The sequence below is a fragment of the Lipophrys pholis genome, assembly GCF_963383615.2.
Source record: "Lipophrys pholis genome assembly, chromosome: 1".
NCBI classification, from domain to species: Eukaryota; Metazoa; Chordata; class Actinopteri; order Blenniiformes; family Blenniidae; genus Lipophrys; species Lipophrys pholis.
Window position 1 is genome coordinate 51,864,881 of NC_137635.1, and position 23,217 is coordinate 51,888,097.

At 42.9% G+C, this 23,217-nt stretch overlaps 1 protein-coding gene across 4 annotated transcripts; it reads left to right on the forward strand.

Annotated features, from left to right (window-relative positions):
• Positions 1 to 2,459: 2,459 nt before the first annotated feature.
• LOC308110772 (BTB/POZ domain-containing protein KCTD1) lies at positions 2,460 to 20,533 on the forward strand. 4 transcript variants are annotated; one of them, XM_080465332.1, is made up of 6 exons: positions 2,460 to 2,746; positions 3,066 to 3,153; positions 10,737 to 10,915; positions 12,169 to 12,313; positions 14,734 to 15,039; positions 19,575 to 20,533. In XM_080465332.1, exons 2-6 carry the CDS (start codon positions 3,145 to 3,147, stop codon positions 19,734 to 19,736), a joined length of 801 nt encoding a protein of 266 aa, XP_080321458.1. In that variant the 5' UTR covers positions 2,460 to 2,746; positions 3,066 to 3,144; the 3' UTR covers positions 19,737 to 20,533. The 4 variants fall into 4 exon arrangements, with proteins under 4 accessions (XP_080321458.1, XP_080321460.1, XP_080321459.1 ...); XM_080465334.1 differs by having other exon boundaries at positions 2,706 to 2,750; positions 3,070 to 3,153; XM_080465333.1 differs by having other exon boundaries at positions 2,735 to 2,960.
• The last annotated feature ends 2,684 nt before the right edge of the window (positions 20,534 to 23,217 follow it).

The window sequence follows — 23,217 nt, forward strand, 5'->3', positions numbered from 1 at the left end:
AAAATAAAAAAAGCTAAATTCCGTCGTGCCAAAGATAATATTTGATGAGCAGTCGGGGCCCGAACCGGAGCAACCCCGCAGGGCAGACTGAGTCAGGAGCTGGAGCCGCTTCAGCACTTTCCCTTCTCCATCCCACTCCCTTACATAACCACAGGCCATTACCCGGGCGTGGCGAGCGCGGCAGCAGTTATTAATATGCTCCGAGGCCGAAGCAACATTTTCTCTCAGTTCACCGTGATGTGCAGGCGGCGCATCGCCCGGTCTCATTCAGTGTGCTGAATTGTTCGGAGGCGTTTTAGATCAAATCTGGTAAAGATGGTTTCTACCAAAACTGTTGGATGGATCAGAGTTTGGATGAGAGTAGATGAGCCCAGACAAATTAAGACGACACTTCTGGTCAGAAGAAAATCTTCAAAATGACCAAAACAGCAGCTGCTTTGGTTACAAGTGATGTTTAGACATGACATTTAAATAACAATAGGTTTAAGTCTTTTTTTTTTTAACACTTAAGGCCTCAAATGAGGATAATGCAGTACATAACGTTGTACATAGAGTTTTGCTACTGGTTCAAAAACTGTCTTATGTTGAATTTAAGAAGTTTCATGAGTACAATTAAGAACGGTAGACATTTTATTACATTTGAGCTGTTTTTTATTTTTGTACCTTTTTTAGGCAAATTTAAAGATATAATTTTTATTTCAGTTTATCAGTGATGGTTTGGAGGAAATGTGGGAGTCTGGCTGTAAAAAAAAAAAAAAAAAAAAAAAAGTAAAAACTGAGGCTGTGTGTGTTTAAAGTTGTTGCAGAAAGCCAAACTGATGAAGACTTTTCAAACATTACATCAGTGCGAGCTAAAACTGAACTAAATCGGACATTTATCTCCTTTTTCATAATGAATCAATCAGATGCACTATTTTACTATAAGATGTCCTTATTGTCACTAACTTTACCCTGCTTAAAGATAACGTCAGAATTTATACTCTGACGAAGGGTTAAACTAAAAACACTTGAAGCCAGACTAATAATACTGTGCCTGCGATGCTTTCTAAAACACGGCCACAGTCAGTTTGTTGAACTTTTCTTTCCAGCTTTTCTGGCTCTCCTCGCCAACGTATATAACTGTGTGAAGTCATCGGGGGCGTCGCGTTCGGGGGCGAGTTCACATCTGCAACCAATCTGGATCATTTGTCCTCTGAAATACGGTACAGTAAGCCAGGTCTAGACCCGGGTACGGCAGTCAAACAGTCGGCTCCCAGCACCACATGCACTCCACAGCCTCCCCTCTGGTTCGTCTCAGCAACATCTGATGCATATTTCGAATGCTTAAGTGAGAGGGTCAACATTAGGAATGGCTTCCATTTGTGTGGAAAATGGCTAACGTATGGGACCTCAAGGCCTCGGGTGCTCTAGTTTGTCAGACTAATGGCATAAAAATGTGCCTGCGTCCTCCACGGTTGTGTGTTGTGTGACACTAAACATCGAAGAACCTCACCCCCTCACACACACACACACTCTAATCCCTGTGCCGGGACGTCACCCAGTGGAAAGTTTAATGACTTGGATTGGACGGACACAAAAGGGAGAACTGGCCTGATCCTCAAACGGAAAATGTTTGTTTGTCATGTGCTGAAGATGCTCAGAGAGCGAGAGAGAGAGAGAGAGAGAGAGAGAGAGGAGGGTGGGTTTGATGAGGGGAGCTGGAAAAGGCTCAGTCAAACCTCAACGTGGCATCGTGCTTTTAAAAAAAAAAAGAAAAGAAAAAAATCTTGTACTTTGGTTTTTCCCCCTCTGAATTAAAACAAGTAAATATTTGCTTCACATGGATGTTTTCGCCGTCCTTTTCTCATAGTTCTGCTTCTCATGTCGTCTTGTGTTACAATAACAAACTCATTTGCCTCCGTTGCAGCTGTGTGTGTGTGTGTGTGTGTGTGTGTGTGTGTGTGTGTGTGTGTGTGTGTGTGTGTGTGTGTGTGTGTGTGTGTGTGTGTGTGTGTGTGTGAGTATGTGGAAAAAGAAACTGCGCGCTCTGGACAGTAGGGGGCGCAAGAGGCGTTCTGGCTTTCCCTCCATTGTGCACAACTGCGATAACTTTTTTTTTTTTTTTCCTTTAGAGAAATGCACAGGGATAACTGTCACTACCATGTTCCTATGCACACAGGATATCATGCGGTGTGATTGTTTCCAAAAATGTTGCCTTTGAAACGTGTAATTCCTTCACTTGTGCGCATCCCCCAAAGTCATTCTGAAAAGCCTCAGAAGTGCCTCAATCTTCCTGAAATCATGCATGGTTGAACATTTGAAATGAGCTCGCACATCACCCTCGGGCACTGATTCAGACTTGATTGAGGCAAGGCAAGCTGCAAGTGCTTATTTATACAACCACGTCATTTGGAGGTTGTCCAAAGGGAGGAAAGGAGACGGAAAAGATTAGAAAAGGGGAGAAAAACTCAGATTATTGCATTATAAGTTGATTCCAGACTAATCAACAAGTGTATTTATGGTTTGAAAAAAAAGAAAGAAAAAAAAAAAACGGGGGGGAAGAGGAAGACTACACAGGTTATATTGAGGAAGAAAATGAGGAGGAAGAGAAATCAAAGGACTCCACCAACAATCTATATAATTATCATCATCTGCTGCTTTTCCTCCCTGGCAGAGAAACACTCCATCCATTTGTAGAAATGCCCCCGGGGAACGTTACATCAAAACTAATCATAACGATTAAAATCAGCTCCTCTCCGAGAAGGAGGCAAGTTGGAGGCAGGAGGGGTTGCGGGTGTTGTAAATGCAGGCAAAAAATTATTTATTTGATTTTATAAAAAAACATAAACTCGACAAAGACTGGGGCGCTGCTGCTGTGATCTCTTCCCTCTGCCTTTCTTTCTTTTTCTTTTTTTTTTTTTTTCTGCTGGCAGTTTTATTCCGCAGATTGGTTTAGACTGGGGCAGAGACATGAGCTAATTGTATCCTGATCTTTGCCTTGAGGGGTTTCGGAGCCCCGGAGCAAGTATTCTCTGTATTTTGTTCTGTCTACCTTAGCCAAGCTATTGCATTTCTCACTGGTGTAGGAAGAGCAAGCAGACCGTGGGGCCAAATCGGAAAGGAAACAAATAAAGAGAAAGAAAAGGTGCCACTTTGTGCCGCTCCATGTTTCAGGTAAGCGAAGATTTATTTGGTTTGCTGTTATTTCCGAGCTCGGATGGACTGGGACGTTGAGGCGCAGCAGCTTTTACGCATGTGCCAAGCGATTCGAGCGGTACAGTTCTTTAAAAAAAAAAGAGAGCGCTTTAACCACTTCCTGGCTATTGTTCCTTGCTTACTGTACGTGTCTGTGATATAGGAGGATTCATGTATTTTGTTTGGGGTTTTTTTTTCGTGCGTCGTTCGGAGAAACGCGGATTACGGCGCGGTCTTGTCGAGCAGCAACACTCCACTTTATCCACCGTGTGAATTCGCTCCTGGCGCGTTTCGGGCTCCGGGAAAAAAAAAAAAAAAAAAAAAACCCAGCCTCCGTCGCGGCACAACTTGCTCCTAACTTACTCGAAACGCGCGTCGTGTGTTTTGTGTCGTCTCTCCCGTGGAGATGTTCGGAGCCCACTTCGTGTGTTTTTTGTGAACAGTTCCATTTCCTGGCTGCCCCAGATCTCCTAATGAAAGACGCCATTGTGGAGTAATTTCGCCGCAGGCGGATTTCTCCTTCTGTATGACAGGATGTACCTTTCTACACACGTCAGTGCAGAATCCGTGAATCATCCTTTTAATACCGCGTTAGGAGAGTCACATTTATGTAAAAGCAGACAGGAATTGGAGCCGATTCCTCTTTATTTTCCTTTGCCCGATTCCTCTTCCTCCTCCTCCTCCTCCTCCATGTCTGACTGCGCCGTGCGTAATCTGCTCCAAGGTCCGGACGCGAATCGGCAAACACACACTCAACTTAAGTAGCTCTTAACTAACACGGTGTACTTACTTTCCAAACAAAACTACAACACTGTGCATACAAACGTCTACCTCTGCTCTTGTGTGTACTTTGTTTTTTTGCGGCCAAAACCCAGAAAGAAAAAAAAAGACTCTTTTGGAAACATTTTCCACCGTAAAACGCAGGGGAGGTGAAATAAGAATATTAAAAGATAAAAGGGAAAACCTCCATGTTTTGGTCACATGAGACAGGAGGGAAGGGGAGAAAAAAAAAAAACGCCAACAACCAGTTTCACCAGTTCCACAGTGAATGGGTGGATGATGATCTGTCAGCTCTGATCACCTGATGGCGCTGTAACTAAACCACAGCACGTTACTGCACGTGCAACTTCTGTGCGCCTTTTTCCGGGGAAAAGTTGCACTTAAACCCATCTGAGAGGATTTTTTTTTTTCAAAGTGTTTTGCCGTTTTTGTGCTGCTCTGTCTCTTTGTAGGACTTCACCTCCTTTGGCTGTGATGTTCTCTGTTGCAGTCGCTCACTAATAAACATCGACATGTGGTTCTACTTGAACTGCAACTCTATTATGTGAGTCATTGGATGTAAAATCTTCAACTATTTAGAAGTTACAAGTTTTTTATCAAATAGGTTTTTACTCAATGAGTCAGAATCATTGGAATTTATATATTTTGCCTATATATCATGCTGAGATTTTCTATTTTAAAGGTCAAATCAAAGAGTTGTCAGCTCGAATGGGATTGATTTCCTCTTTGCCAGTTGATCACTCTAACGTCTATTTGCTGCCCAAATTTTAACTTTTTCCACTGCGTTTATACTAAAATAGACTTTCTACACTCACGAAACATCTCACAGACTGGCTATGCAGATGAAATAATCCAACTTTTTGTATAAGTTGAATGTCTATTATATATAAAAGTCACAAGACGAAAAGATCTACTCATTGAATGTTACATGAATACTGCTTCATTATTTTTTAAACATACACATGACAATTAATACATTTTTATATTGCATACATATATATTTCATAGGTTTTGTTGATTCAAATGTAAAGATATTGTAAATGTAGTATTTTATCGAGCATTTAAGGTCAATTTATCACATTTTTAACCTTACAAGGGTTTTATTATGAGCAACAATTACTAAATATTGGTAATCGTTGCACAAAATACATTTTGACCAATGAGTTCATTGTAAGTTGTGAAGAAGAAACAATTTTTGAAAGTCTTGCTTTAATAATATTAATGAGAAAATATATAGATTTTTTTTCATTTTGTCATGGCTTTAGATAATGTAAACACTATTTAATTTAAAGATATTTTTAGACCAATAAATATTTCCTTTTTCCAACGTTTCAGCAAAAAGATAAATAAATTGCTTCCAAGTTGTGTGGAATTCACTTATGAAGCCTAATAAAAAAATAAAAAAAAGTCCATCTGATAAGATAATTGCTCTCTTCTTGCCACGATAGTGACTCAAGTTCACCCAAAGTCTGAGCTGCCTGTGTGGACATTTGACACAAATGTGGGGGGGGGGGGGGGGGGGTCGTAGAGACAACCCTTCCAGATTATGTAAATACTCGTCTGCTCGCCTCCAAACCGAATGTTAATGCTCTGATCTGAAATGCTAATTGTGTCTTGCACGATATGTCGAAACAGTGAGGAGAGTTGCATTGTGGGATTGGACAATTTAAAGTTGCTGCTGCATTCCCCCCCCACCCCCCTCCTCCCTTCCCCCCTCCCTTTTGATCATTACAGTATCAGACAAGAGCACTTTGTGGGTTGTAATGTGCAGCGGTTTGTTCCTTAAAGTTGAAAAGGGAGTTGATTTAATCGGCCTTTTGCCTGTTGGGAAGAAGAAGGGAAAAAAAAAAAAAAGCGCTTTCAGGCCCGTTTTGTTGGTTTGCTTGTGCGGCGATGGAAAGAATCGCCGAGCGCAGAGGTTTTGATTTGGTTCACAGCAACAGGTAGGACGAGCGGGTGCGGTGGTCGCTGATGGCGGCTCCTCCGGTGGAGTTTTGACGATCTTTATTCCCTCCCAACTCCGAGAGAGATTTCTGTGATATAAGCACTAAACTCACTCACCACCACCCTCCTCCACCCTCCCACCCACCCACCCACCACCGCCGCCCACCCATCCGCCCGTTCTCTTTCACTCTCTCTTCTTTCTCCCCTGCAATTTTCCATAATGCCTTACAGATTTTACACTCAATCCACCTTTGCGATGACAAGGCTTTGAGGAAATCCAATTCCACCAAGCTGTTTTCAGAACTTACTCTCCACAGGCACACACACACACACACTCGCTCCCTCTCTCTCTCACACACACACACACACACACCATCTCCACAAATTAGTCAGGGAACAAATTACCTGCATTCTGAGTGTGATCCCACGCACTTTGCCGGCTGCCTTACACAGGTCCCCTTTTGAAGAGCAGCCATGTGATTTCTCTCTCTCGTGCCCCGCAGGCCCCTTTGCCTTCTGCGAGGGATTCTGGAGTTGAATTTTAAAACTATGTATGGCTGCTGCCTGCGCTTATCAGCGCGTGCACAAGTGGCATGCAAATCAGACCAGGATCACACACCGCATTGGAGGCCTTACACTCAAAGGCAAGCTTAATTGCTAATTGGGTATCTAGGTGTGAAACTCACACTGCCAATGAGAAGCGGGAGTGTGGATGTTTTAAGGCCAGTGGTTGAACTAATTAATTTTAATCTGAATGTTATTAAAAATTGTGGATTCCCTGCATTTTATGTGGGGGGGGTGCCGCGTCGCATGTGGCGGGATACTTTCAAAGCCCAGTCGGACGTGTTGCGGTCTGGCTTTACGCTCCGTGATACCATCGGTGGTGTTTACACTCCACAGCCGTCGCACGCTAGAGCTCATGTTTTCACCAGGGCATATGCGAAAATGGTACGGGGGGGGGGCACAAGAGGGCTTTGACCCCTACTTCACTGGAAAGAGCAGATAATTATCCCCCTCCATGTATTATTCAGGGAAAGTAGTTGACTTCAAAACTATATCATGTTAAAAACGGAGCACTTTGTGAAGCTGTGCAGAGATCTAATGATCCATCGTGGACCGTGTTTGTTCTTACGCCCACCCGCCATCTTCTGCCCCGGCTCCTAAAGTAACAGATTACTGTAAATCTGATGCGTTTGGCAGAGTATCTGACTAATATGTAAATGAAAACGACTCCCAATGTGCAACTTTGTGACTCCGTTTCCGTGGAAACGGGAGAAAACGCAACTTTTCAGAGATTCTGCTACTGTGCATGCGCTCCACGGCCGCAGTAAATAGTTCTTCTGCACATGCTCAGTAGATGGACATTAACAATATTTCCTCCAGAGTGTCATGACTCCAAGTCTATATTCTCCTGGGACTTGGTGCTTTTATTTTGACAGTCACCGTAAGAACAATCCAACTTGGTCGTCTGTCCATACGAATGTCGGCGTTCTCGCAATTATTAATGCTGTAGCGTGTCGTTATCCGCATGCGTGTGTGGTTTCATTACAAAAACAACCAACAGCGCCCACTCGTGGCCCGACATGCTAACTACATCGTTTTCAGTGTTTCTGCAGTTTTCGCAACGCAAAGATGCAAAACTAAACTGAAACCAAAGAAATGCCAAAACGATGCGTTTTCACTTGAAGCGTCGTCGTTTCAGGCCTCAACTGCTCCATCGGGGCTTCTTAACTGATTCTCACCGCATAGGATGAATATAGATCGAGTCAACGTTTACGTTTGTTCACTTGTTTTTTTTTCCATTTATAAAGAGCCAGTCTCCACAAAATTTTAACTTTTAATCTCCATGATTGTTTCTGTTTACTTTCCATCTGATGCCACATTGAGACGTTCCTACCATAAAAATATGAGCCCACATTTAGCATTAACTGACTAAACAGTTACTATTTCACTAAGCTTAGATCATTTTGTTAATGTGTGCAATGTAAACTAAAAGTACTTCGACCGATGGCATACATAAAAACACAAAAGATGCATATTTTTAAAACTTATATGTCCAGATTCAGCCCGTCTGCCTCCATAGGAGTCTATTGTGGAGCCCTGCACACTGGAAATGTGAGCTTATCACCCCTCGACATCAACGCGGGCTCTCTGCCTTCGCACCAGGAACTGATTACTATTACTTAGTGAGTACTTGAGTTTCAGTGAGCTTGACATGTAAATTTCTCTCTCTTTCCTGATTAACTATTAGTAAAAAGTGCTACCTTAATGGTTGCTATTTCACTAAGCTTAAATAATTCATGGGTTTTATATAGTGAAGACCGGAAGCATTAATGTTTTAAATAGACTTGGAACTTCTTTGGGAATGTGTGTTCACTTCCCCTCTGACAAGTAAAGTAACACATCACTTTCACACTAGTATCTTTGGAAACATGAAGGATTACTATTATGAAATCAGTAACTGAAGTTTCAATAGATAATGTAATTCCTCCTAGCTGTCGATTTAAGCTGTTCCGTTTCCCAGAAAGTCACCATGTCTTCCTCTCTATTCCTTCCTGCTGCAACTGGGATTCAAACTCGATCCCCCCACACTCAAGGTCAAGACTTAACCCATTGCACCACCAGGGGGGACTAGAAATGCATTGAACTTGTGATGTGAGGCGCCTATATCAAGAAACAAAGCAAAACTAAAAGCACTGGTATCCATGCTTTTCTAAACCTTAGAAAACGACATGAATGGAGACTCCTGCAGGGATGATGTGCGTGTTTATTGTCACAAATGACGTTTACGTGTCATTTTCCATGAGGAACCCTTTAAAGTTTGAACTTGTTTGGTGGATTTCTGTCAAAAAGATGCTTTCAGTGTATTTGATGTGATGGGATGAGTCACGTCTGATGTAAAAGAGTGTTTTTTGTCAATATTGCAATGACTAATTATTCGTGCACGTGAGCTGTGGGTCATCACAGGCTTTGAACTTGCAGTTGGGAGAGGTTGTGAACAATACTGGGAGTGTGTGTGTGGGGGGGGGGGTTGGGGGTATTGGGGCAAAGGGCAGCCAGCTGTGCGCAGAAGTCCAGATGTGCACGTTGACGTACGCTCGACGCCTGGGCAGGATTTGTTTTCCTTTTTTTTGTTTTTTCATTCCTTATTATTCCGGGGGAAGAAAAGAGAAATGCGCCACACATACCTGCCCCTGAAACAGCGACAGCCCCAAAAGAGCCGCGGGCGCTACAATGCTCGTGTTGTCGGGGGGCTTTGACTTCTCTCCCACCACTGCAAAGACGCTGCTCCGCGCGACGAGCCGCTCCTCACTCGCTCCGCGCGCGTCTTCACATCTGGCACGTGCGTTTGGAGGCAAAAGATAAGGGATTAAAAAAACAACAACAACGTATTTAATTTTTTTGAAAAAAAACAAAAACAAAACTGAGCTGCCATGGACGAAACGGATATCATGGACTTAACGCATCAGAAGGCTCGGAAGCGGCCGCGGCCGGTCGGCTCCGCGGACGAGTCCGTGCACGCGTCCCTCAAGCGGCTGCCGGCGCGGGGCGCCGAGTGCCGCGAGCCGGCGCTGCTGTTCGCCGTCCGCGGGGAGCCGATCCACGCCGCGTCGCTCAAGCAGAACGACCACCACCACGCGCTGACGTCCTCCCCGACCACCGTGATGCCGGCGCAGGTGAGGCGCGCGCGCCAGGTCCGGAGCCGTGCACGCACAGAGAGCGGAGGGGGGGAGGGGGGAAGAGTGGGGGGGGGGGGGGGGGGGGGTGCAGGAGAATAACCGGGTCGATCTGTCACTTTCTGCAACACTTTGATCCACTGGATCTGTGACTTCTCCTCCTCCTGTCACATCTGCAAACTTTTACATCCCATTTCATCTCCTTCCTTCCTTCCTTCCGAGAAATCCGTGTTTGTAGGTTAACATGAGACAAGTCTTTTCCAAATCCTATTACCAGAATTCAAATCACTTTATTGCTCATATTCCCTGAGACTGAGATTGATGCTCCAAATTAATTTGGCTTATTTTTTTTTTTTTGCAAGATTGTGGCCCACAGGAGTGGATGCTTGTGGCAACATTCAGGTCAAGGTCAGGCTGCTCCATCTCGGAGAGAGAAAGACAGAAACCAAACTCATTCTCGACTCCTCACTCTGGAGTGTGCCATTGTAAGAAAGCAGCATTCTTGTGTCTTACCATGATTTACGTCTTCTCGGCCTGCCCACAACTGTTGGAGTCTCATTTAAATGCTCATACGCTTCACTCCACAGTATGTAAAGTCCAAAAAAAAAAAACATTCTTGTGCATTATCAATGTGCTAAATCTATCAGTTATGTTGGTTCTGCAGCAGACACAGAAGTTTGTGCGCTAGAGAAGCAGCAGATTATGATTTATTTATGTCTTTGACACATGCTGCATCCTACAGCCTGCGTATAGTTTTCCAGTTTAGCTGCAGAAACTGAAGCTCTACTCTTTTCCCTTGAGTACTTTACACTAGAAATGCAGATTCTGGTGTCTGGTTATGATTTACTGCTATAGATGCATCGGTCCACATTGAATCGATTTTCAGCAGAAACGTGTGTTTTTATGCTTATGCAAGTACATTCCTGTGTTTTATTATTATTTATTTGCATATTTTTGACATGCATCGTCCTTTTAATTGTGATTTTCCTGCAGAAAAAGAAGTTTCTGTGCAGTGTTGCACTGAAAAAGAAGATTTCTTTCTCTAGTTATGTTTGTGTTTGATAAATCCCTTAAGTCTGTGGGTTTCGTGTGATTGCACTTTAAGTTGGTATTGGCAGCAGCAGCAGCAGCATCTTGAGCCTGTGTCTCCATGTTTCTCAGGATAACCGCTCCAGCATGTCCAGGCCCATGATCACACGGTCGCCAGTGTCTCCCTTGAGTAGCCAGGGCATCCCAACAGCTGCACAGCTCACCAAATCCAACGCCCCTGTGCACATCGATGTGGGCGGACACATGTACACCAGCAGTCTGGCCACCTTAACTAAATTCCCAGAATCCCGGTGAGTCTGCACGTCGTCTTTTCCTTTTCTGAATATTGTGGCCGGTTGTCTTTGGGAGGCGAGCCCAAACGTGTTTGGTGCGCTGTCAAAAATCTCCTCGCAGTTTAATGTCACCCTGTTTAATGTTTAATGTCATTATGTGACAGTCAAATGTCACATCTCGTCAAATCAGCGTCTCGCGGATGCACTCGGAGGAGGGGGACGTCGGCAAACGCAGTGTGTGTCTGGTTGGTGTGGGGTTTTCTGAGGTGCGATCACATGAAGTGGAGCTCACAGCTATTTTAAAGCTGTAAACAATTGGTAGGAGCTCGGAGAGGGGAAGTGCAGCGCCCAGACAAAAGCAGCTTGGTTATTCTGACAGATGTCACAGCGGCAGTAAAGAGCCAAAGGGCACGGAGCCATCTGGAGGCCGCGAGGCCCGACTGTCGCTCCCGGGTCGGCTGCAGGGTGACTGGCAGGCGGCCTGAGGCGGGCCGGCACCAGCTGGACCTGACCTCCACTCCCCTGTGCCTCTACTCTGCTCTACTCTAGTATACTGTGCTTGACTGCCATATACTTGACAATACTGTGATTCTACTATAATATTCTCTACTTTACTATACTGTCCTCTACTATACTGTGACTCTACTCTACTGTGATCTAATTTGCACTATTCTACTATCTCTTACTCTCTTTGCTGTGTTGTGCTGTACTCTCCTCTGCTTTATTGCGGTCTATGCTTCTTTCTTTTTTTTAATTTCTTTTATTTCTATCTTTTTGTATTGTTTTTTTCATTTCTCTGCTTTTCATAATTTCTAAATTGCCATTTTCTTTTTTTTCTTTTTTCTTTTTTATTGATTTTTGCTTTTTTTTTTCTTGTTTAAAAAAAGAATCGGTATTTTTATATTTCAATTTTTTTGTTTAATTTTTTCCAATTTTCTTCCATGTCATTATTTTCAATTTATTTTTTTGAAATTTTCTTTCTTATTTTAGTTTTTTACTTTTTTATCCAGTGTTTTATGGTCTTTACTCTTTTTTCTGAATATTTCATATTTAAATTTTTTTTATTTTTTTTCCTTTTTAGTTTTTCATACTCTTCTTTCCTTATTTTCTCCTTTTTTAATAGATTTTTTTACATTTCAGTTTTTTTTTATTCATTTATTTATGAAACTATTGCTAAAATAAAGAATGAATGTGATTGTTAATCTCCTCATGTTTCCCCCCCCTCCCTCATCTTGGTTTCTTGCCCCTCCCTCCCCCCTCTCTGTGGGCAGAATCGGTCGTCTCTTTGATGGCACAGAGCCTATAGTCCTGGACAGCCTGAAGCAGCACTACTTCATTGACAGGGATGGACACATGTTCCGCTACATCCTCAACTTCCTCAGGACGTCCAAGCTCCTCATCCCAGAAGACTTCAAAGTGAGTGCACGTCCTCCGTCCTCCACACTGTAACGCCGCATCGGCCCCAGTCAGCAGTCCGGCGACTCGCCACACACAATGCACGCCCGGGCCCAAATATGTGGAGACACAGAGCTCGATCAAGATGTTTTCCCCCCAGCTTGATTCCCTCCAGCGTGCAGTAACCAAACAAACAAACGGGCCGCGGCTCCAGCCTCCATCCAGAGTGACTCTCACTGTATGTGACACATTAGCATTTCTGTTTCATATGTGCCATTTAGTTCAGTAATTACTGAAGTTGCCCCAGGGGTAAAACAAATAGCCACATTTATCTGATGGGCTGTCCGGCTGCGCTGCAGCGGCTCCATCGGTGGGAAAAGTATGTCGGGGGGGGGAAAATAAGCAAAGACAAAAAGTTCAGGCCGAGGCCAGACTCGCATTAGGTGGGTTTTCAGAAAAAGAAGTGAAGATGTGGTGCAGTTTTGTGCCCTGCGCCCCCCTCCCCCCCCCGGGGTAAAAGATCTGCCTCTATGCCCCTCGTGAAACCCTGTGCTACATGTCGCACCACATCTCCTCTCCTACGGATCCTTGGTTATTTCTGCCGAATGGTGTCTCGACTGCGCTTTATTGCTCGGTCATGCATTGTGTTGCTTCTTATTCACATTCAAGAGGAAAAAAATCTGATTTTATGGAGATATCTTTCTTTGTACTACAGCAAAATATAGACTACACTATTTATTCCTGTTGCATAAATATTCAAATATACAAAGAATCCTCATGTAGAGAGTGATTCTCCGGGGGAGGGGGGGTCAGGGGGGTGCCTTTTCCCAGCAGGAGGTTTTCCCTATTAGTTTCAGATAATCCAGATAAAAAGACATAAGAGGCTGAAAAACCATGAATTAAATATGCTTCATAAACCTTCATTGTAACGGCAGCCAAAAGACAGACACACACACACACAGAAATATATTATTTAAAGAACAACCATAACAGACATTAACCTTCAGATTGCTGCTTCCTGGATCCTGAGGTAACTTCCTCATTCCTTCCTGCTTCATTCAAACTGTTAGAAGTTAGTGGATCAGAATACATTAATCTGTGCCAAACATCCACTTGAGTATTTGTGCACGTATTGTGAGACTTGCTTGTCGCTCCAGAATACACTTTCACAAATTGCTGCATTTCACATGCAAATGTTTTTTTTTGCAAATTTTGGAAACTGCTGCCACCATCTTCGATCATGTGCACTGTTCACATGTATCTAGTGCAAAAGAGTCTTCAATTACACCACCAATCGATCCAGTGAGGCTTATCCCGGGTACCGTTTTGCTGAATAGCTCATCAAATTGCAGGATCATTTATTTGAGGCCTGAATCCCACTTTGCAAATGTCAGCGAAACCCAGAATAAGGCACTTTTTGGAATTGACAATAGAAGATCAACAGGACTGTACAGCAATTTCCCCAAGAAACATTTTAAGCTGGAAATTATAAAATAAGTCAGATTTTTACAAAATTTTATACAGATTTTCTTAAGTAGGATTTCTGTGGCTGGTCCGCTGCTGGAACGGTCAACTCATTTCTCCCAGGGATTAATAAAGTACTTCTGATTCTGACTCAGGCTTACCAGTTTTAAGTGAAAACGCATTTGGGCTTTTTCTCACAAAAGTTTTGTGTTTACATGGAAACTTTTTGAAAACACGGAAACGGCAGAAGCACTGAAAACAAAGTAGTTGGAATGCCAGGCCACGAGTTGGTTGTGTTTGTAATGAAACCACGCACACACACACACACACACACGGGTGCAGACAACAATACTCCATAAACATTAACCGTGGGAGTAGATGGACGTCAGTCTGGACAGACGATGAAGTTACAGTTGACTCAACTATAAAAAAAAAAAAAAGAATATGAGCTGGGAGTCATGACTCCCTGGATGCCGCCGTTGTTGTCATTGTCTATCTACTGAGCATGTGCAGAAGAACTATTTACTACAGCCGTGGTGCGCATGCGCAGTCGCAGCATTTTGGAAAAGTTGCGTTTTTCACACGTTTCCATGGAGACTGAGTCGGAGCGTTTTCGAAAAGTTCCACTTTGGGAGTCGTTTTCAAAAAGTCACGTTTACAGTGGCTCCGAGCACCGTCGTCGTGTGAACGGAAACCCAAATCCTAAGATAAGTTTTCCGTTTTCACTTGAAAACGTCGTATAAACGGAGCCTCTGTGTTTTGAGTTGAACCAAAAAAAATATATAAAAAATGCATTTATTTCTCAAATTAGGTGTTTTATGTGAAAATAAGTAGAATAATACACAACAGTAAAGAGTAGGTGTGGGTGTTTTTTTTTTTTTTTCCGCATTTGTAAATATCTCATCAAATCCTCACACGCTGCTGCTCTCATCTGGCCAGATGTGCCGGCGCTTATATGATCATGTTTGCTCTGGCAGGACTACAGTCTGCTGTACGAGGAGGCGCGGTACTTCCAGCTGCAGCCCATGCTGGCCGAGCTGGAGCGCTGGCGCCAGGACCAGGAGGTGGCCAGGGTGTCGCGCCCCTGCGAGTGCCTGGTGGTGCGCGTGGCGCCCGACCTGGGCGAGAGGATCACGCTCAGCGGCGACAAGGCCCTGATCGAGGACGTGTTCCCGGAGATCGGCGACGTCATGTGCAACTCGGTGAACGCCGGCTGGAACCACGACTCCACGCACGTCATCCGCTTCCCCCTGAACGGATACTGTCACCTCAACTCCGTCCAGGTAGCCCTTCAGCTCCTTTTTTTTTTTTTGAATTAATTATTTTCTAACACTTTTCACCAGCTTCTCTCTGCAGCCGTCAGCCTCGAGGACTCGTCACTCAGCTTCTTCTTCGTCCGCGGTTACAGTGCGAACTGATGTCAGGTCGATTATCTTTATTAATCTGATCCAATTCCAAGAAACGCGACGAGTTCTTTAAAGCGTTCACTTAGCAAACCGTCCTTACACGAGCCCAACATCTGACTGGATGGGAACTTTTGTCTGCAGAGCTGCTGGACAGCCATCCTTCACATTGAAACCTTGGTCTTTAAGTGGAAATTGTGGCTTTAATGGCGGATTTGAACTGACTGGAAGTGCCGACACTTTCAGACCGATGGGGAACGAACATCGGGAGCGTAGAGAAGCACTGAGGTACACATCAGATGATGCCCCTGAGGTCGGTCGGTCGGTCGATCGATGCTCAATTTAGAATAAAATCGGGCCTTTTAATCCACTCTGTGCACCAAATTATTGTTTTGCTGACAAACAAATTAGCCGGGCTCATTTTCTGGGAAGGTTTTCGTACCAGAACCTGGACAGAGAAAAGAGCGTTTTACTGGGATTGAAATTATTCGAGGTTGCACAGAGTTTATCTTCAGTTATCAAAGGCATCTTTGTCAGTTTTGAGCTGGAAGGAAGCAGATCCACTCCAAACCTGATGGAAGGTACAATCAAAAATTAAGATATTAAAAAAGGAATATTATGTATCTTGGATAATAGTAGCAATCAATAACAATATTGATGATGAAATAGCTGTTTATAGTGATTATTTTCAATTACTACTTAGAAATATTATATAAAGCGAACACACAAAAAATATTATATTTTTATAAATAAAAACATTAACATCTTTAATGTTTTCAATCATATATATTTTTTCCATTTAAATGTAAAATTGTATTTGTTCATTTTTTCACTCATAGATCAATCTCGACATGTTTGTAACTTCCTTTTACCAACTAATCAAAGGTTTAACCGAAAGAAATAGGAAATGTTTTGAAAAATAGGCAGTAAAATAAGTTAAAAAGTCCATTAAATGCGCTAATCCGGTCATTCAATGGGGAATTTAAGCGAACAAACATTACAGTACATCGTTCTCAGCAGGTTTGTAACGTCCATTCACCAATAATCTAAAAGTTTGGCAGAGAGAATTGGGAAATGTTTTGTATCGTTCAAAACCTGTCGAGCACTAAGATAAGTAAGTTCTACTTAAAAAGCCCATTAAACGGTCTCATTCGATCGCTCGGTGGAGATTTTAAGAAAACACAAAAACGATAACATTTCTAACGGATTGTTCTCAGCATGCTTGCCACTTCCATTTATCAACAATCTAAAAGTTTGACAGAAAATAAAGGAAATATTTTGGATTACCTGAAGCCCGTTGAGACTGTTTGAGCGTTAAAATAAGTAAATTCTACTTATAAAGTCAAGTATACGGTGCCTAATCCGATCCACTACGGAAAAGAGACTAGTAGGTTGTAGCTTCCATTGACGACAAATCTAAAAGTCTGACAGAAGACATGGGAAATATTTTGGAAAACAGTCAGTAAAGTAAGTAAATTTTGCTTAAAAAGTCCATTAAACAGAAGCTAATCCAATCACCCTGTGGAAAATATAAGTAATCAAGCACAAAAAACGATCCCGTTCCCAGCAGATCGTTCTCAGCACATTTGTAATTTCCATTTACCAACAATTTGAAAGTTTGAGAAAAAGAAATGGGAAAAGTTTTGGATCGTTTAAACCCGTTGAGACTGATCGAGCACCAAGATAAGTAAATTCTACTTTAAAAAAAAAAAAAAGTCCATTAAACGGGCTAATTTGATCACTCCATCGAGAATTCAAGCAAACAAACACAAAAACGATACCATTTCCAGCAGATTGTTCTCGTTTGAAAAATAATTAGAATGCAAATCGGCTGGCTTTGTGCAGAATCTCAGTAAATCAGGCCCGTTTGGACTGAGGTGGGAAACGAATGCACAAGAGGGGGAACATGCAAACTGCACACAAGAAGATCGCACTCGGTCTAAAGAAGATTTACAGGTTACTTGTGTGCAAGACTGAAAAGATTTCCTATCAGGATTATTGCTCTTCTCAGCAAGAAGAAAAAAAAGTCACCTTTCTCTCAACTTCACTGTTGCAATCAAGTGTGTGTTTGGCAATCCGGCATTTCCCCTGATTACATATTGATATTCCTCTGATTCATTGATGGTGAAGTCCTCAGACACGCATCAATAACTCAGCACAGACGAGCATTTTCGAAAAGATTTCACAATGATCTGGACTCCGTCTCCACTGTGAGGAAGTCCAATCTCCACCTCCTTCCAACCCCACCACCCCAAAAAAAAGAAAACACACACACATACACACACAAACAAACCCGCCTCTGAAGTGTGTGTGTGTGTGTGTGTGTGTGTGTGTGTGCGCAGAGCGAGCATGCTCCCTGGCAGCTTGTCCCCAGGCAGGGCCCATAATCCTGTTTGGTTATTAAAGCACGCCGGCGGTGAATGCTGTATCTGCGGCTAATGGAGGGGAGGGCGGGGTGGTGGTGGTGGGGGGGGGTCGGGAGAAGGAAGGGGAGCGGAGAAGAGAGCTGCCAGCAGTAGGGGGACCTTTGTAGTTTTGGCGGAGGCTCGGGCCTGGGGTGGAACGGGGAGTAAGAGAGACGAGAGAAGGTGGGGAGCCAAGTGGCCGCCCCCCCCGGGCCTCTTCGATGGAATGTGATCCCGCAGCAGCCCCCCCCCCCCCCCCCCCCCCCCCGGACACGTCTGTGGATGTCTGCAAGGCGTGCGGCAGCCACACACACAAACAATGAGAATGAGGCAATGCGAGAGGAAAAAAGTCCGGAGAGACTCTCGTCCAGATTCCCGTCGCAGGCCGAGCGTTACTGCAGCTCAATCCCAAAGATCTACGTCAGCGAGGCGGCGCCACATGATTCGCTGCTTCCCAGATCAGACAATTAAAGAGAATGGAGTAAGCACTGCTCCCCGGTGCTTTAAGTACAACTATATATACCTAAACTACATTAAGAAAATGGAAAAACGTTCACATGGGAGAGTCCAGAATCCACAAAAATGCTTCTCGCTGTCTAAAGCGTGAAAGCCAAACCTTCAGAAGGCCCTCATGCAAAGAGTTGGCCTTGTTTCCATTTCTTAATCATCTTTATGCTGAGGTAGACTAGATATTTAACTACAAACAGAAAAATAACTTAAACCTGAATCTATGAAGACATACTGTTAGATTAGATTTAACTAACTTGAGTGATTTTAAATAAGGCACTAGCTGTAGCATTCGTTCCCGTCGCAGGCCGACTGTTACTGCAGCTCAATCCCAAAGATCTACGTCAGCGAGGCGGCTCCACATTATCCGCTGCTTTTCAGAGTAGATCTTTCAGATTCGATCTAAATAGATCTGAAAAGCAGCGAATCATGCGGCGCTGCCTCCCCGAGTTAGGCCCTGTCCTGTTTTTTTTTTTTTTTTTTTATGAACACGGCTCAAAACGATGTAGTACATATGCCAAGCCTTTAGGTGGCGCTGTAACTATGCCACGGAAATACACCAAAAACTTAGAGGAAGACACGGAGATTAATCCTCATTTATCCAAATGGCATCAGTAGCTTCTGCAGCATGTTGTCCACCATTATTGTTGTTGTTAAGCGACGTAACGGAGAGGGTCGCGGGGTTATCGGATCGAGAGGAGGGGCGATGACCTCACTGTTCTCCACAAATGCGTGTCTTGCCCGTCCACACGTCAAAGCTCCACCGTGCAAACCGCTCTCAAAACAACCCCCGTTTTCAGGCTCCTATAACGCGGCGCCACATGGATGATCGGCCAAAAACGATGCGGTTTCATAAAATGGCGTCGCGTCGTCGGGCCCGTCAATTCAAATGCTGCAACTCTTCAAAAATCAATGAAAACACACTTTTTATTTCCTTGTAGCTAAAAGTACCAAGATGTCAACTTGTGTGACGTTACATCTGTAGCACAGTCGTATTTGTTTTTGTACAAGTTAAAGTTCGACAAAGCTGAACCCGTCGCGATAGTACCATGTTGAAATTTTGAATGTTGTACGTGTCGTGTGACTTTTTGGAAAAGTTTCCACTTGTTGCTAATCAGCTAACTGTAGTTTTCCCTTTGGAGTTAACATAGTTTGTCATTAACTATGATGTTAAATTGTGAGGTTAAATACTGCATTCGTTCAAAAATTTGCCTTTACATGCCTTTAGCTTTTTGCAGCTGAAACTAGCAAGATGCTAACGAAAACATCCCCTGGAATCGCTGTGCCAGGCTAGCCTTGTTTCCGCTCATTTTTCTTCTCTGTGCTAAGCTAAGTGCCTAGCTGTAGCATAGTATTTACAGTTAACGTTTATTATTCACACATGTCAAGTTTTTTCTTCCTCTCACATTTAAAAAAAAAAAAACACACTTTACATAACCTGTCATGATTTGTCACAGACACTTCCAGTCCGATGTCTCACACGTCGTCCTCCGCCTTTCGCAGGTTCTAGAGCGTCTCCAACAGCGTGGCTTCGAGATTGCTGGCTCCTGTGGTGGCGGCGTGGACTCGTCCCAGTTCAGCGAGTACGTCCTGCGGCGGGAGCTGAGGAGGACGGGTCAGCGGGGGCCCAATTCAAACAGGATAAAGCAGGAGCAACTGGACTAGGAGCCTCCTGAACCTCCACCCCGGGGCAGCAGGGGGCACCGGACTTTTCGGAGCTCCGTGGACTCTGTTTTTCTTCATTTCCTTGTTGATGTTTTTGTTTCTGAAACTTGACAAACCATCTAGAGAATAAAAAAAAAAAGAAGTGCAAGAGGAGATTTTTCTTTTTTTTTTTTTTTTTTTTTTGTGCCAGAAGGACGTTTGATCAGTTTGAGATTACGAGGACATTTGTGATTGTCTAAGCCCCGCCCCTTTCCCTTCCATCAACCAATTTAAAAAAAAAAAAAAAAAAAAAAGGATTTATTACTGCTGGATCCCCCTAAAGAAAGTTTGTTTTAAAACTTGGAGCCTACATTAGGTTAAATATGATTTTAATCACACGTTTTGTTGCTGATGTAGTGTTACGGAGCCCCTCCCCCGTTCCCAAAAAGGTGACTGACGCCATGCTAACAGTACCGAATGTCTCAGATGTCACACACATCTTCATTTTCATTTCCTTTTCACGACAATAATGATGAATATTGTGACAACCATGAAGCTTACGCTGATAAATACAAACGATTTGACAATGGCATCATGAAATTCTAGCATCTACGACCACACACGCGCGCGCACAGTGAGACAAATATAAAAATGTGTATAAGTTATTACACCATTTGCCTTGGGAATTATTTAATTGGATCGTGATCTTCCTGTAAATTTTCATCGTATATGTGTTCGTGTTTTTACATCTTTTTAAAGCGAATTTGTTGCCTCAGACATGACTGAACAGATTAAAAGCTTATTGTACTACCCACCCCACTCCCAGGATCACCTTTATTTCCACCATACATCCATGAGAAGATGGACGCGAAGAAGACCGGCTCATCAGATTTGAGTCACGAGGAACGTTGCAACGGGGGGAGCAGAAATGAGATCTGTGCATTTAAGCATTTGGCACACAAATAGATTACAAGTTCGGTTTGTGTGTCATCCACAAAGAATAATTAAAAACAAAATGACATTATTCAAATTAGGGTTTTTGCATGTGTTTAAATGGACTTCATAAAGTAAATTGACTTCTTTTGCCACCCTCGAAGCACTGCGCGTCAAAAACCTTTCGATTGTTGAGAAATTCGAGAAAATGTCGGTCCTTTGAGATGCTCTGCTGCTCCTTTGGTTATTTGCTGAGAAACGAAAACCGTATCGTTTTCGCCTTTGTTTTGGCGGCGTTGGCCAGGCGGCGACTTAACGAACTCCCACAAGCACAACATTAAACACCCAAGCAGTCTGACATGTTTGGTGGAGGATGTCAAACGTGTCGGCAAAATACGAAAAGAAAAACACAATATGGGAGACGATCGGTCACAAAGTCAAAGTTTGAGGTGCGCAGTAGAAATCTTAAACGTTACGAAAAACCCGCCATAAAAGCGACCGTCTCTAAAACCTGATCCGACGCTATCAACACGTTTTCAGACTTTGTCGGGAACGAATGCTTTTTTTCCATTTTCATGAAGGTAAAACACGTTATGTTAGATAGCGTGCGTTGTTTTGCAATCTGTTCACTTACTCCTAGCGCTGGCTAAGCTCAATCAAAACAACCAGAACTCTTTTAGATATTTTAAATCACTTTGTGCTGTAAATTAATCTTTCAGCATAAACTCCTCCCAGTGTTTTCTGTGATCTTAATGTTCCATAGCGCAAGTATTTTGCCTTTTTGGGAAAGTAGGTTTTTACAACATACCTTTCACATATTTCGAAGGTGTTCCGTTTTTATCAGTTGTCGTTTCAAATCTACACGCCTGAAGAGAAGAAAGCAAAATATTTAACAAACGATAGGCATCCGCTTAATATATCACCGCTGCTTTTTTTTTAGCGATCCGTCAAATTTGAGCGCGATGGGGATTATTCAACCCGAATGTGTCGGACGACAGTGAAATCTTTTACATTATGTAGTGGGTTTCTTTTAGCCGTTCGTACGACCCGGAGAGGTGAGGCTAGTTACCCTACCTCGGGGGACTGACGCCGGCGCATCTTTACTTAGTTATATTGAATGCAGCCGACTTCTCCAACGCAAGTCCTGTCAGTTGTGCTTCCACTTGTTCCTGCAGGGGCTTAAAAACCCAAAGTGAAATCCCACACGGAGCCCCTGTCGTCTTGTCTCCATCGCTTTTGGCAGAATCTCCACTTTCTTTGGCTATCTGCGGTTGATGCTGTACGTCTCCCTTTCAGGCCTCTTTGCCCCAGATTCCCTTTTGACTGACTGTTGTTCTCGCAGGCTAGAGGTGCAACTCCGAGTGGTGCGCGGCGATGCTTTTGTTCTGCATCGTGCAAATGGAAGTAAAAAGATCCTGGGCCTAATTAAGCATTCACGGTGCAGGTAGCTAACGCATCAACTTTCAGTGAAAATCATCAGATTGCGTTCATGAAATACTACAGGGTCTTTTTGTTTTTAAATAAACAAAGCTAAACATAATTCAAATCACAATACTTGAAAGTTTTTAAAATTTTCACCCAGTTATTTAATGTAGTGAAACAAATCTTTGAAAATATATAATGGAATGATTAGTGACCGTTATGAACATTTTCCTTTCTGTTGCTAAGCTAAACAGCTAGCTGTTTTTGTTTGTTATTCTTCTAACATTTGGTAAGAAAGAGAAACTTTATTATTGCGACTATTGAAAACACAGTTATCGAGATCCCAACTACAGTAATTTCGTCCCCATAGACGTAGTTTTTGAGGCAGAATTTATGAACTTTTGCCAAAGCAAAGTCAGCAATTTTTACCTGTCTTTTTTAAAAAAAAAAAGCTACGTGGCTAGCTTTAGCATCATATTTAAAATCTTCTATATTTAGTTTTTGGGCCAAATAGCATGCACCATGAGCCTAGTTCCTACTATTAAAATCCATAACAAGAAAGAAATGCTTTAAGTTGAGGGAATTGGCACTTTGCTAACGCTAGAGTAAAACAAAACAACAACAAAAAACTTCCCTCTACTTTCGCAAAAGAAACTTTTGTTGGTAGTATAGATTCAATGAAGATGAAGGGTTAGCCAACTAGCTAGCTATTCTAGCGATTTTACCAATCTGAGCTTTTCCTCCCGAGGTTCTAGCCATTTGGAGCTGCAATAACTTTATTAGCTGTTTTTACCCATTTTAGTTCTGTTAAGCTATTTTTACATATTTTGTGTGTTCTTGTCTCTTCAGCCAAGTTATATTTTTAGCAAATTTAAGTTCAGTTGTTTTTAACCATTTTAGTGTTTTCTTTTTTTCAGCCAATTTAGTTTTTTAAACCCTTTTTTGTGGTTTAAGCTGCTTTGACTATTTTATACATGTAAGACTATTCAACCTTTTTTCACCAGTTCAGCTGTTTTAAGTCTTTTTTGTTACGTTAGTGATTTTAGAAGTTGTAGCCGTGTTCTTTTGTTTATTTTTTCTTTCATAGCTGTTATACTGTGTATAAGGTGTACAAGGTGTATATTAAGACCAAAATAAGGTAAAAGTG

What these genes read in the sequence shown, in the direction of transcription:
- LOC308110772 (XM_080465331.1), top strand. Translation starts at nt 9,333, where the DNA reads ATGGACGAAACGGATATCATGGACTTAACGCATCAGAAGGCTCGGAAG. An exon ending in CCACCGTGATGCCGGCGCAG is followed by an intron (nt 9,576 to 10,736) that starts GTGAGGCGCGCG and finishes CATGTTTCTCAG; the next exon opens with GATAACCGCTCCAGCATGTC. An exon ending in ACTAAATTCCCAGAATCCCG is followed by an intron (nt 10,916 to 12,168) that starts GTGAGTCTGCAC and finishes CTCTGTGGGCAG; the next exon opens with AATCGGTCGTCTCTTTGATG.